Source organism: Wolffia australiana, chromosome 14, assembly GCF_029677425.1.
Source record: "Wolffia australiana isolate 7733 chromosome 14, ASM2967742v1".
NCBI lineage: Eukaryota > Viridiplantae > Streptophyta > Magnoliopsida > Alismatales > Araceae > Wolffia > Wolffia australiana.
In genome coordinates, this window is record NC_135848.1 from 5080671 (window position 1) to 5093613 (window position 12943).

General features: G+C 40.5%; 1 protein-coding gene and 1 long non-coding RNA gene across 2 annotated transcripts; one reads left to right on the forward strand and one right to left on the reverse strand.

Moving 5' to 3' along the window:
- Positions 1-4853: 4853 nt before the first annotated feature.
- On the forward strand, positions 4854-6212 carry LOC144711654 (uncharacterized). Its single transcript, XR_013583628.1, has 2 exons — positions 4854-5705; positions 5768-6212. It is a non-coding gene; the product is annotated as an uncharacterized LOC144711654 (long non-coding RNA).
- A 1711-nt stretch (positions 6213-7923) lies between these two features.
- Positions 7924-12221, reverse strand: LOC144711653 (uncharacterized). The gene is made up of 4 exons (XM_078585652.1): positions 12023-12221; positions 11506-11645; positions 8848-8955; positions 7924-8762 (listed from the first exon to the last, which is right to left on the reverse strand). The coding sequence occupies exons 1-4, from the start codon at positions 12080-12082 to the stop codon at positions 8123-8125; spliced, it is 948 nt and encodes a 315-aa protein (XP_078441778.1). The 5' UTR covers positions 12083-12221; the 3' UTR covers positions 7924-8122.
- Between the last annotated feature and the right edge of the window lie 722 nt (positions 12222-12943).

Genomic DNA, 12943 nt, shown 5'->3' on the forward strand with positions numbered 1-12943 from the left:
ATATCTACATTTTCTTCGCCCATAGAGGATAGTTCGTCCTAAAAAGAGTAGGAAAACCAGTAGAGACACCCAACGTACTCGTTGCTCTGGGCACTCCCATGTTGGCTCCATCTCTGTCCACACGGGACCCTTCACCAGCCTCTGATACTAGCACTACTCCTCGTCTCAGCATCGCCACGCTTTTTGGACCACGAATCTTGCTCTGATACCATTTGTTAGAACCTAGCTCTCTCACTTCAGCAACTCACACAGAGAAGGGAAAGACAGACACTCACTCTCTTAATCTCATACAGCGGAAAAATATTTAGGTTCTCAGTTTCTTGATCTCACAGAGAGAAACAAGATTAAGTTCTCACTCTCTTGATCTCACAAAGAGAAACATGAAGAAAAAACAGACTGAGAGAGGAAGGAACCTTGATGCACACAGCATACTACAATAATGAAAACTCCTACATATTTATAGGCACTCCCCCATAACTGCCCATGGACTTAACCTGACCACACACCTGTCCATATGCTTGGTCCTCAAAGACCTCAGTCTTTCACTCTTCAAAATCAGCTCCTGCCTCCACGTCTCCTTATGCCATGTTGACTTGGCTATTTCTTCACTTATTCAAAAACACCGACTCCTAAATTAACTGAGTTAAGATTAACTATCCAACACTACAGTCCGTCGCAGCCCCAGGTTCAAACTACTCCTAGCTATCGCAAAAGGAAACATAGATGTCAGTGCTGGTTGCTTCTAGCGGAATGATTGTCAAGCTTCTTTTCCTATTTTATTTTGGTATGCTCATCCCGTTTGGGAGAAGAAGACGCAACCACATCCTTGCCGATGATGACAGTACCTTTGGAGAACGTGAAGGTTCACCATTTTTGTCCACGGCACTTCATAGTGAAAAGGCCATCATTGGACACGTTCAAAACTAAACTGTTTATTGTGTGCGCTCACTCTCTCAAATTAAGTACAAACAAAAACCCATGTTATAAAAAAAATACAAACAAAATAAAAGGAAGGAGGCCAAATTTTTCAAACACATTTGACCGCAATGGTAGTGAATATGACACATATTAGACTATTTTCAAATACATTACATAATATTAATGGTGTCCACATCAAGAACAATTAGCGGTTTTCTGATAGGTATACAACATCGGAGAACTGATATCCAATATCAAGACCAATTAGCAGCAGTTTTACATACCAGACATCAGATATCAGATGAATATCATAAATCTGCCTGGTAATGAATATTGGGTGGGATATCATAGGCCTCAAGATGCGGTAGATATCAGATACCAAATAATTGAATCCAATATCCGGATATCAGATATCGAACACTGTACCAACTTTGGTATACATTGAACACTTTCTACACCAATGCACATTGTCTTACTGATATTAATGTCTGGTCAGACATTTGAGTTCTCCAGTGAGAAGTTGACTTTGGTTGTTTACTTGAATCGGTCTGGGACTCTTTTGGCCCAAAATACTGCAGATTATTTTAATATTATAATATAAAGTAATTCAATGATAAAGTAAATATAAAATATCTATTAAACATATTTCTAATTGTAACCACATATTTCTAAGTGTACCCAATCACAACCATGTATTTCTGATTGTATTAAATTGGATTACAAAACTAGGCAGTCTCTTTAAATAGGATATTATAATACTGACATGTGTTGGCTCATGTCATGATTTAAATCATAATACTATTAGTATTTACATCACTGAAATATTACTATTATTAAAAGTTAATTACTTTATATCATTTGTATGCTTTAGATTTCATATAAATGTATTCCCCCATTGATTTGTTATCATTATCTTCACACTAGGATTGAATAAAAATAATTTATCTATGTATATTTCTTGTTCCCTAGAAATATAGGGAAATATTATAAAAACAAATGATTGATAAATATTTTTTAAAAACTAATGAATTTATTCCACTTAATAGTATCTATTAACAAATAATGATGTATAATTATCACTTGAGTTACTTAATCTATGTGTTAGTATTTATTAAATCCCTTCAAAAAGTATGTTCCTTAATTTTTTTAGTAATTTTAACTAGTTTCTTCATTCACTTGATAAATTAGTAATTTTAACCAATTGATTTAGTCCCGTCATAATATAATGAATTTACTAAACTGATTCATTCACTTTATAAGTTGGCAATTTTAACCAATTGATTGATTCACTTGATAATTTAGTCATTTTACCCAATTGATTCATTCACGCATAAGGATCTGATATTATCCAATGCCTTTCCCTAGAAGTAGTTCCTTAAATTATACTCTATGTTTCTTATTAATACACTCCATCTCAATTTCAATATAAGTTTATATGTGTGGGTTGTCATCATAGTCATGAATTTGAAATCTAAAGCATATAAGCTGTCATCATAGCCATGAATTTGAGAGTTGTTTTTGGCATAAATAAATGATTAATCCATATTCGTCATGCCAACTGCTACGCCTCCACCATTATTGTTGTCTTTAAAGGAGTCCAAGGCAAGTTTATCAGATGTTTTTACTGACTTAGTCATCACCTAATAGTCAAGGATGATGAATAAATATGATGGTCATTAGAGATTAAACCTCAACATGTTGCAACAACGCCATCTTCATCATTCTGTCCATTGGAGTCCATCCAACATCATTATACCACACGGATTCAACAGTTTAGCATGATGATATTTGTGAACTCTTATACGTGAAGATAGGTTCCTCTGTAAATAAAACTTGTTCCGTAGAAGCACTTGTCGCACAAACAGATATCTTGTAGTTGACACAAGGGGAAGTGTTTCACTCCTATGTCAGCCTACCAAGGGAGTGGCATAAAAACATCCTAATGAGGCTCGACTTCTCGCAGATATCTATTGAACTCATCCTTAGCTGACCTTGAAAAAGTCAGGGTATGATGGACTTTTAACATAGTGCTCTGTACCCAAGATGCCAACTATTTTGCTTAAAGAATTCTCAGCTTCAATAGAATGAGCGATAACAAGCACTATATAGGTAGGAGAGAATGAGTCACATGATAGGAGAGATCTGATATAGGAATTTTTTATCTCTTTCACTCTCACGTGGAGCATGGAGCCTTGATGGAATGGGTCCATTAATGCCACTACAGTGATTGCGCCAACTTGCATTGCATCACCTTGCATCCAAGGGCCATGTTGGAGCGATCTCCTTCATGCAAATACCTCCTCACGCATGAGAAAAATGTCCCCTCTTAAATTTGTCTAACAACATCGTAGATATTCTCTTAGAGACCTTCGATAATGAATATCGCATTGCACACGGCCGGAATTTCTTTCGAGCTAAGATAATCAATAGAGACACAAAATCATCCAAGAATGTGACCAAAACTCTTTCACCAGCTCCCATTCATCCTTTGACATTATTTTTTACTTCTATTTAGTGCTAAAACTCTTCGAGACTTTTTCAATGACATCAAATTTGATCACTGCAGCAGATAGCAATTGTGAAACTCTTTGAGGCTTTCCCAATAGCGAACAGTCTAGCATGATCATGTTACTATCTTCACCATCGGGATCCTCTTCACACACTTTGGCATACATGTCATACCTTTGGACAGAGATTCAAATGGCAAGCACTAACATCCATACTTTCGCCGCCACATCTCCCAAGCATGACAAATGACGTCCTCCTTTAGTATCACCAGGTGTTAATACTTCCTTTCCATGCAAGTCATCTGCATCACTGCTAAACAGTTGACCTCCTCACATTGCCTTCTTTGAACACTATCACGTGAGCAGAGGGAATGGAAAAACTTTTAATTGATCCTTGGACAAAGAGGTTGAAGATGTGCATGACACATGGGACATCTCTCTTGGAGATAAACATTGGGTTGGTTCTCTTTATCTTCTTCAAAATCACTGCTAACATCCTCTTATCAATGGTCACAATGTAGACCTGACTAAACAAATGTTAGCCATAAAATCTTAGGCCTAAATTATAAGGTTGATTTTTTTTTTTTTTTCATATGTTGACCTTATGACAACACATGATTATGTGGCCTTCAAGCCACATAATATCTGAACATACTTCAATGATTTGTTTAATTCCATTGAAATAAACATGTATATATTATTATCCATGTGTGATGTTTATAATGAAGTCCCCAAATACATGCAATGACTTTGTAAATTATGACAATATCATAATACATGATGACTAGTCTTCAAGTGTGTGAATTATGTGTTTCGACACCCATAGCCTTCGTTATGGGTGGTTGTTGCTCCACACTTCATGAAAGATGACAAGACCTTAAATATTTCGAAAAGACATTATTGATCATGTACGGTTGTCGCTTGATCGATTTATTCTTATTGTGAGGGTTATTCTCAATAAATAATAGGCATGTGGAGTATCCATCACCAATTGGTGTGAAGTAATCTAGGATGACTGATCTGTTTTATCGTCGATGACTTTGGGCGCCACAATATGTTCCAACCTGCATCTTTGAGGTCTTGGTCTCTGATGGAGGACCATCCAGTTGATCGAGCCCTGACCCATCACCAGCTACCTCGCGGAGCCCGAGCCGACGTGAAGAACCCACGCTTCCACTATCAGGTTTGAGAAGCGGCATCATCATCTCACTTCATGTCGTGTGTCTGTATATAATTTTTCATTTTCGTCGTCTTTGGATTGTCAGGCCGCCCCTCCTGCGTGACTACCACCCTCCTGCATGCAGTTTTATTTTAATTACGATTAGTTGCCATCTATAGGGGGAGGAAATCCATGTTGGGCTTCTTCTCCCCCAAAGAGCCCTTTTAAGAGGAAGCCCCATAGGCTTTTCCCTTAAAAGGGGGTCCAATTGGGCCAACCACAACTGCCACCCCCTCTCTATAAGAAGGGGGAGGGGTGGACGTTGGACAGGAGGCTTGGTCAATCTGAAGAATTTCCAGATCTGTGTTGTTCACTGGTAGTTATTTAGTTTTCATTTGGAAAAGTCCTTTCTTGCCGTGTTTACTACTATTGAGAGAAGAAGAAGAAGAAAGCCCATCGTTCTGGGTTTCTCTGAACTTTTCGTCGATCCTTTCTTCTATGGAGAGGAACAATAACTGAAGTCGGCCCTTCTAAATTCCACGCTCTGACGAAATTTCTGGGTCGTTGCTGTGATTCATCAACACGCTGTCGTTCCGATCGCAATCAATCCAGACAGGTCGTTGGCCCTTCCGCTGTTGATTGATCCCTGTAAGTACGAAGAAAACATTCGCCCGGGTTACTTTGTAATCTCGGCAATCCAGCGATGTGTTACATTCCTCGCCCTTCGATTTACATGCCCGACCGTCGTGTTACCTCTTATTTTTCTTTATCGTTTATTGCCGCGGCCATCCCTCTCCAACTTTACCGGAGTTCTGCCCCATTTCTGTAAGGATTTTCCACGCTATAGATCGTGGATCAGCTGCTTCAATTTGGCGGACTTGCATCAATTTTCCTCCACTGTACCACCTTGGAACTGAACAACCAGGATAGATCAGGCGTCAATATTTGTAACTCGACCCGATTCCATCCCGGCTATCAATCGATGATCTGCCACTTCGCCAACGTGCCGTGTTGGCTTTGATCGATCTCCTTGGTTGAAATCAACAGCGACGATGCCCTCTCCGGTCAATAATCTGGGCTGGGGTTGCATCTTCTACGGTCTACTAAAAGTCATTGATACCGTGAGTATTGTATGAGCAAATCGCCCGTGGAAATTCCCTTCTGAGTCATTGACTTGATCCAGCATGGACACACAAGCACCGGATCTTCCTACGACAGCTGTTATCAGCGCTTATCCGGAGCTAAATCAACAGAACCAGGTTGATTATGATCAATTGATCAATCTTCTCCGATGTCTACCTATTCTCATCTACAACGACGGGTTACCACCACAAGCTTCGGAAGCACAATCTACAGGTCCATTTCTTCCCCTATATTCGCAGTATTATTACCTCTTGGATCACCGACTGTTCTTTCACCCCGAGTGAACTTAACTGTGTTAGAATTCGCCATCATTTGCGTGTTAGAATCGTCCCCCACTACGTCGTCCCCTCGAGCCGATCACGCGGGTCATTGGGAGCTTGATCGTGACAAAAACCCGTCATGTGTCGTCCAATTGATATGCTTCTCGGGTCATCCGACGACTGATGTACATTATTCCACTTCATTAACATCGCATTTAGAGTTTATCCTCTGGACATAACACGAAATGTCAATTTTGACCGTCGTCTTACATCAGTCTCCACCCCAAAAGTGACTTGGGGCAGCACATTACAAGTAGATGCGGTCATAATTCTGAAACATCATACGAGGATGATCTGACATATATATCCATGCGCATACTTTATAAATACAACAACTAGAACATATAGGAATATTAATACAATCTGATAGTGAAGCAAGGCATTAAGAAAGCATTCGGAATACATAACACCTGATAAATTACAGTAGTCAAAGCATTAAAGTAGACAAAGACACATAATAAATTAAAGTTAATAAAAAAATTTGGAATAGGAGCAAGACAAATGAGAAATTACAGTATTTACCCAAACAAATGATAAGCAAAACAAGAAAAATGATAAATTAGAGTAATTAGGAATAGGTAAGAGAAAAATAGAAAGAGCAAGGAGAAGAATAAGAGGAAGGAGAATAGGAGAAATAAGAGGAAGAGGAAGGAGAGAAACAAGAACAGAAAGGAGAAGAGGAAGAAGAAGGGGAAGAAGAAGACGACGACAAAGGAGAACAAGAAAGGTGAAGGAAAAGAAGAAGAAGAAGATGATGATGATAAAGCTGAAGGAGGAAGAAAAAGAGAAGAAAAATATGAGGAGGATAAGCAAAAAATATAAAGAAGAAGAAAACAAACGACTACATTAAGGACTGTAGGTGGAAAAGATAAAGATAGAGAGGAAGGAAAAGGAAAATAATTATAAGAAGAATAAGGGGGAGGAGGGAGGAGGAAGGAAAAGAAGGAAGAATAGGAGGAAGAGGAGAACCCAATGGTTTGTGCCCCTGTCAGTATCTGCTGATGGCGTTCTTACTGCTGACGAAGATCTCAGTCATTACCAGAATGATGTTGACTTTGATGAGGAATACGATGATCATGACGAAGATGAAGTGGAGAACTACTATATTTCCTCAAGGATTTCCACTCTGCTCATCGGGAACAGGCGATGGGGAGAAAACGGCTACATAAGGGGTGGCCGCAAGCAGGCAAGGCCTGTAAATCCCCTTCCTCACTCTGTAGAGTCACCTGGGTCATCTTCTTCGTCTGCGAGCTATATAGACAAGGCTAGGGCTACAGCAGTGGGGTCTAAAGCACTTGCAACTATGTCACCGATGGCTGGGCCTAAAGTGTGACATTTAATTACACCTGCCCATTTTATTAATAATTTTTTTTCATAAATATGATTTTGGCCACTTCAAAAGCTTGAGCAGAATTGGACAGAATGACAGTAAACCACAGTTCTAAGCTCAGTCTCAGCTTCACCTTGTAATCCAGCTGACAGCAGTTTTAAAACCTGTTAAAGTACTTCACACCTCCTTGGAGCAAACATTGAGTGGAAAGTGCCCACTTCTCGGTTGCCAGACGTTGTCAGAACCAAAAGCCCTATTTAAGAGAAGTTCGCTACTACTCTCTATCTCTCTCGCCCTCTCTACCCCGAGCTATCTGGTATTTACCGTTTCCCTAATCTCTCATCCATTTGGATCCAACCTTCTAAAAAACCACCATGTTGCCTTGCTGTCCAATCATAATTCTCTTGGAAACTTTGGTACCTCTATATATCACCAGTAATCTTCTTTTCTCCATACTCTTCTTCTATCCAGATTATACCTGTTCTGAGCAATCAAATTCCAAAACACCAGCAGCTGATCAAATTTCCGGGAAAAGGAGAACACAAATACAGCGAAAGGAATGATGATTACCATTCATAGGCGTCTTTTTCATAAGAGTCAGTTAGTCAAGTCAGGGGTGCAATATATTTACACATCTTATTGAAGATGAGCAGGGGAAATGGACAAGCACACAGCATTAGTCATCACTAACCTCGCCTTGCCTTGTCCAAATGTGCATGTATGTACATATTCTTCTCTCCTTTTCTTAAACCCGGCCAAGCCTCTCGAGGCGCTGCTTATGCTTTGCAGCAGCTACTTTGTCCGCAGCCTCTCGCTTCATTGTCCTTTTGGCTCGCCTCCCAGCGGCTGCTGCTAACACAGATGCTTTAGATGCTTCTGGCCCCGCCAACCCTACCGGCATTTTAGTCTCAGTCATCCCTGCTGTTGCTGTCTGCACTTCAGATGCTTCCTCCCCGGTGACTGTCACCCCCACCAACACTTTAGGCTCAGCCATCCGTGACATAGTTGCAGGCGCTTTAGACCCTACCACCGTAGCCGTAGCCTTGCCTTTATAGCTCGCAGACGAAGAAGATGACCCAGGTGACACTACAGAGTGAGGAAGGGGATTTACAGGTCTTGCCTGCTTGCGACCGCCCCTTATGTAGCCGTTTTCTCCCCATCGCCTGTTCCTGATGAGCAGAGTGGAAATCCTTGAGGAAATATAGTAGTTCTCCACTTCATCCTCGTCATGATCATCGTATTCCTCATCAAAGTCAACATCATACTGGTAATGACTGAGATCCTCGTCAGCAGTAAGAACGCCATCAGCAGGTACCGACAGGGGCACAAACCATTGGGCTCTCAGGAGGAGACACACGCTTTCATCAAACATGTAGTCACGGATGCTGCAAGGCCAAAGAGAGGGAACAGGACTTCATTAAAATTAGGTTCATGAAACTTTAGCAAATTCAGAGAGATAAGATGAAATACCATCCGTCCAGGGTGCGATGGACCACAAGAAACTCAAACGGCAACTTGCACTGTGGGCAGGTCGGTTGCTTGCTATTGTACGATGCCCATCTCAGGATACACGTTACACTGAAATATGGAGAAAATTGTAATATCTTTATCAAATGACAATTTAAGGGATGATAGAAGTTAAGAGTGGAATTTATATGTTTTGCGGACACAATTGAAGTCTGTCTAAAGAGATATACATTTTCTGCATCCAGTGGGGAGATAATGACTACTCTGTGCATATATGATCAAAGCAAAATTAACGACATTGAAAAGAATATTACTGCTTAGCATTCCAAACAATATGCACCACTTGTTCATCTATTCACATACCTAACATCGTACACTATGACCCGAAACATAGATAATTATAAAACGAGTGGTGTTCTTGTAAAAACATATGAAGCATGGGAGTCCAGAATGGAAATTTTCTCTCTTCATCATACTGCCCATGGAAAAGGCGCCAACGAGGCTGAAGATCAAAATCCCTGCTTTGGCCAAAAGTGATTGAGCTCAATCAGTTTTTTTCATCATAAAAATAAGTTCTCATGTCAAAACGATGTGCACCAGATCGTCATTCTGCACCTAAGACCCAACGCTATGAGAATGACCCACAAAAACCAAAAGATAAGTAATAGACAACTAGAAGAATGCTAAAGTCCCGAATAAAGAACAATGAAAAATAATCATCTTTAGATCATGTGAGGAAAAACGAGAACTTTCGGCCAAAAAAATTGAGGACAAATACACATAAAAGTTGGCTGAAAGTTTCAAAGAGCCGAGTGCCAAAGTCGACTAGAAAAATTTAGGCACAAAAATGTTCGAATTATTGACTCCATCTTATGCTTTGCGTATGCTCTGATTACAGACGAGAGGGAGACAACATATTACCCATAAAAAAACTAGAATAGGGCACAAATATGCAAGCATTTTTTCCCTATTCCCAACCAAAAATACAATTGGAAACATTAGATTATGGGGTTATCCTGAATTTCTGTAGTAATCAACATAAATCAAAACAACTTCATATTTCTGCAGTAAACCCAAAAAACGACGTTATAGATACATATAAAGAACAAAAGTACTTATTTATTAAGTTAAAAAAAATAACAAACCAATCAGAAAATTTGGCAAATGATTTGAAAGATCAACAATTTTCATAATCACGCACTGTACCCGGATCAACACCTAATAGGATAATTAAGTCCATAATAAAGACCAACGAAGAATAAACATCCTTTGGTCATGTGAGGAAAAATATACATAAAAGTTGGCTGAAAGTTTCAACGAGCCGAGCGATAAAAAAGGAATGCATCGACCTTTACTTGAGTGCCCAAAGTCAATTAAAAAAATCTGTGCACAAAAATGTTCAATTTTTTTACTCAACATATGCTTTCCGAATGCTCTGCTTACGGACAAAAGGGAGACGACATATTACCCATAAAAAACTAGAATATGGTAGAGAAGGTCCTATCCTGCAACCAGTGCGATTTTGGTGCAATGTGTAGTCCGGTTTGAATTTAAAACCGCACATCGGACACGCACCAGAAAAATTGCACCACACACCACACAGAGGCCTATGCATTGTGAATGTGCGATCCAGTCCGAATATTTTTAAAAAATTATTTTTGCTCCCTCTCTCTCGAGCATTCTTCTCTCGCTCACTCACTACCAATCTCTTCTCTCCCTCTATATTGATCACAATTCTCTCGCTTGCATGATGTCTCGCTGTTCTCTCTTTAACTCACTCTCTCTTCTCTCCCTATTGCTTTCTCCCTCTCTCGCCCTCCTCTCTTCTCCCTATAGCTTTCTCCCTCACTCTCGCTCCTCTCTCCTCTCCCTACAGCTTTCTCCCTAATTCTCGCTCCTCACTCTCTCTTCTCCCTACAGCTTTCTCTCTCACTCTTGCTCCTCTTTCCCTCTCTCTTCCCCCATCTCTTTCTCCCTCTCTCTCACTCTTCTCTCTCTCTCTTCACCCTACCACTTTCTCCTTCTCTCTTCTCCCTATCTCTTTCTCCCTCTCTCGCTCTTCTCTCTCTCTTCTCCCAATAGCATTCCTTCAATGTCTCTCAGTCTCGCCCCTCTCTCTCTTGTCTCCCCATAGCATTGCTTTCTCCTCTCTCTCTCTCTCTCATCTGTGCGAATTTATGCGATGCACAACCTTCCCTAGAATATGGCACGAATTTCACTGGTAACAGCTTTAGTAAGCCGCGAATGTAAAAACAAAAAATTCATGAAGCAATATGCAAGCAGAACAGCTATGTTCGCATTTTCCCTTTGATTCCAACAGAAATAAAATTAGTCACATCAGATTATGAGCTTCTCCTACATTTCTACAGTAATCAACATCAATCGAAACAACTTCAGATTTATGATGTTAGTAAACTCGAAAAACGACGTACAGGTACATATATGGAACAAAAATACTAATTTATTCAGTTAAAAAAAATAACAAACCAATCAGACAAGAGGTTCCTCGCGGGTCGGAAATTTGGCTGTTGTTTTGAAAGATCAATACAAAGATCATGAAATCGTATGACAAATAGAAATCAGCCGAAAAAAATTCTTATATAAAAACAGTAGAACTCAACCGAAACATCAGAATAAAAATCAGACATGTTAAAGACAAACCAGTAGCTGTGCTCGCATCCCTTTACAAGGGCGGTCTCCTGAAGCGCGATCTTATCCAGACAAATCGCGCAAATGCCGCTTCTGACAGACTCCTGAGGAACAGTCTGATTAATTTCCTCCTCCTCGACGAAATTTACAACCTGAAAGAAAATTTCTAGCCGTAATTTATTGAAGATCTAGCAAGAACGACACAAAGAGGATTCATAAAATTCTCTGACCTCTATTAACCTGAACATTCTTCTGACCCTTCGGAAACCCTAAAATCTAATCTAACCTCTGCAAGATCTTGCAAGAAAAACAAATCTCTAGCCCTAAAATGGACGACAAATCTGGTAATCCAAGATCAGGCAAGAAGGCTAACATCAAAGGTCATATTCATTCGGTAAAAACACCTCAAAAGAACCCACGAATCAATCGAACGTCACTAAAGATCCAAGAAGACCTCGAAAGAAGTAAAGGGCAGAGAGCTCCGTAAATGGGTTGAACAAGAAAGATTCGCTGAGACAGATCGCGCTACCTTCTCTTCAAGAACAAGGGTCGACATAGCGATGGCAGCACAATCTGATGCGGCTTCCATCTGGCCTAAGATCGACGAGGAGGTGGATAATGATGATGATGAAATGGGTACCCTTGAAATTTCAACCACTGCCCACGATTTCCAAGAAACCGAATTCAAATGGGTCGCGATCGCCCGAGGGGGAAAGATCAGAAGCTGCGAACTTTGTTCAAATAGGGCGAGCAGCGCCAGGGATATTCCCCCAAAATTCTTCTGATTATCTGTTAATTAAGAACTCCGAATTATCTCAACCTCATGTTCATAACGGCTCCTGTACACTGTACACAATACAAGCTAATATAACAAGAACTTTATTGAATGGAATTGGAGAGCCTAGAATTGAACTCATCAATCTATACAAAAATGTTCAAGTGTAGGTTAAATGAAAGAGATGTAGGACAGCTACTGAGAAGGGCGACAGAGGGGTTGGATATGACGATGGGTAAAGGGTGCTAGACGGGTTTGTATGGAGGGATAAAACAGACCACAGAAATCCACACGAATTTGGAGCTTAAAACCGATGAAATACTGGTGGTGCAGCTCCGATCCTCGTCGAGGGCGGGAGTACTGTCTTCACCCACCGCGACGATGCCAAGGCACCAAAATCAATACCCGAATTCACGTCACGAAAGAAACTCTCGAAGAGAATTGCAGGAAAATCCAAATCAAATCGAATCTGACGGCAGTAGAGACTTCTCGTGGAATACTGGACGGAGAACACTTCGACATCAAAGAGTTCAGGTGTACCTCGACACCGTAGTGCGTGAAGAGGTTACGGGGAATTCTGACCGTGACAAGACTGGGCGAATCCGGGCGTTGAGCGGCCCACTGGACGAAATAGTCTGGGCGTTCCGGGCGTTGAACGGCGATGGCTGAAAGCAG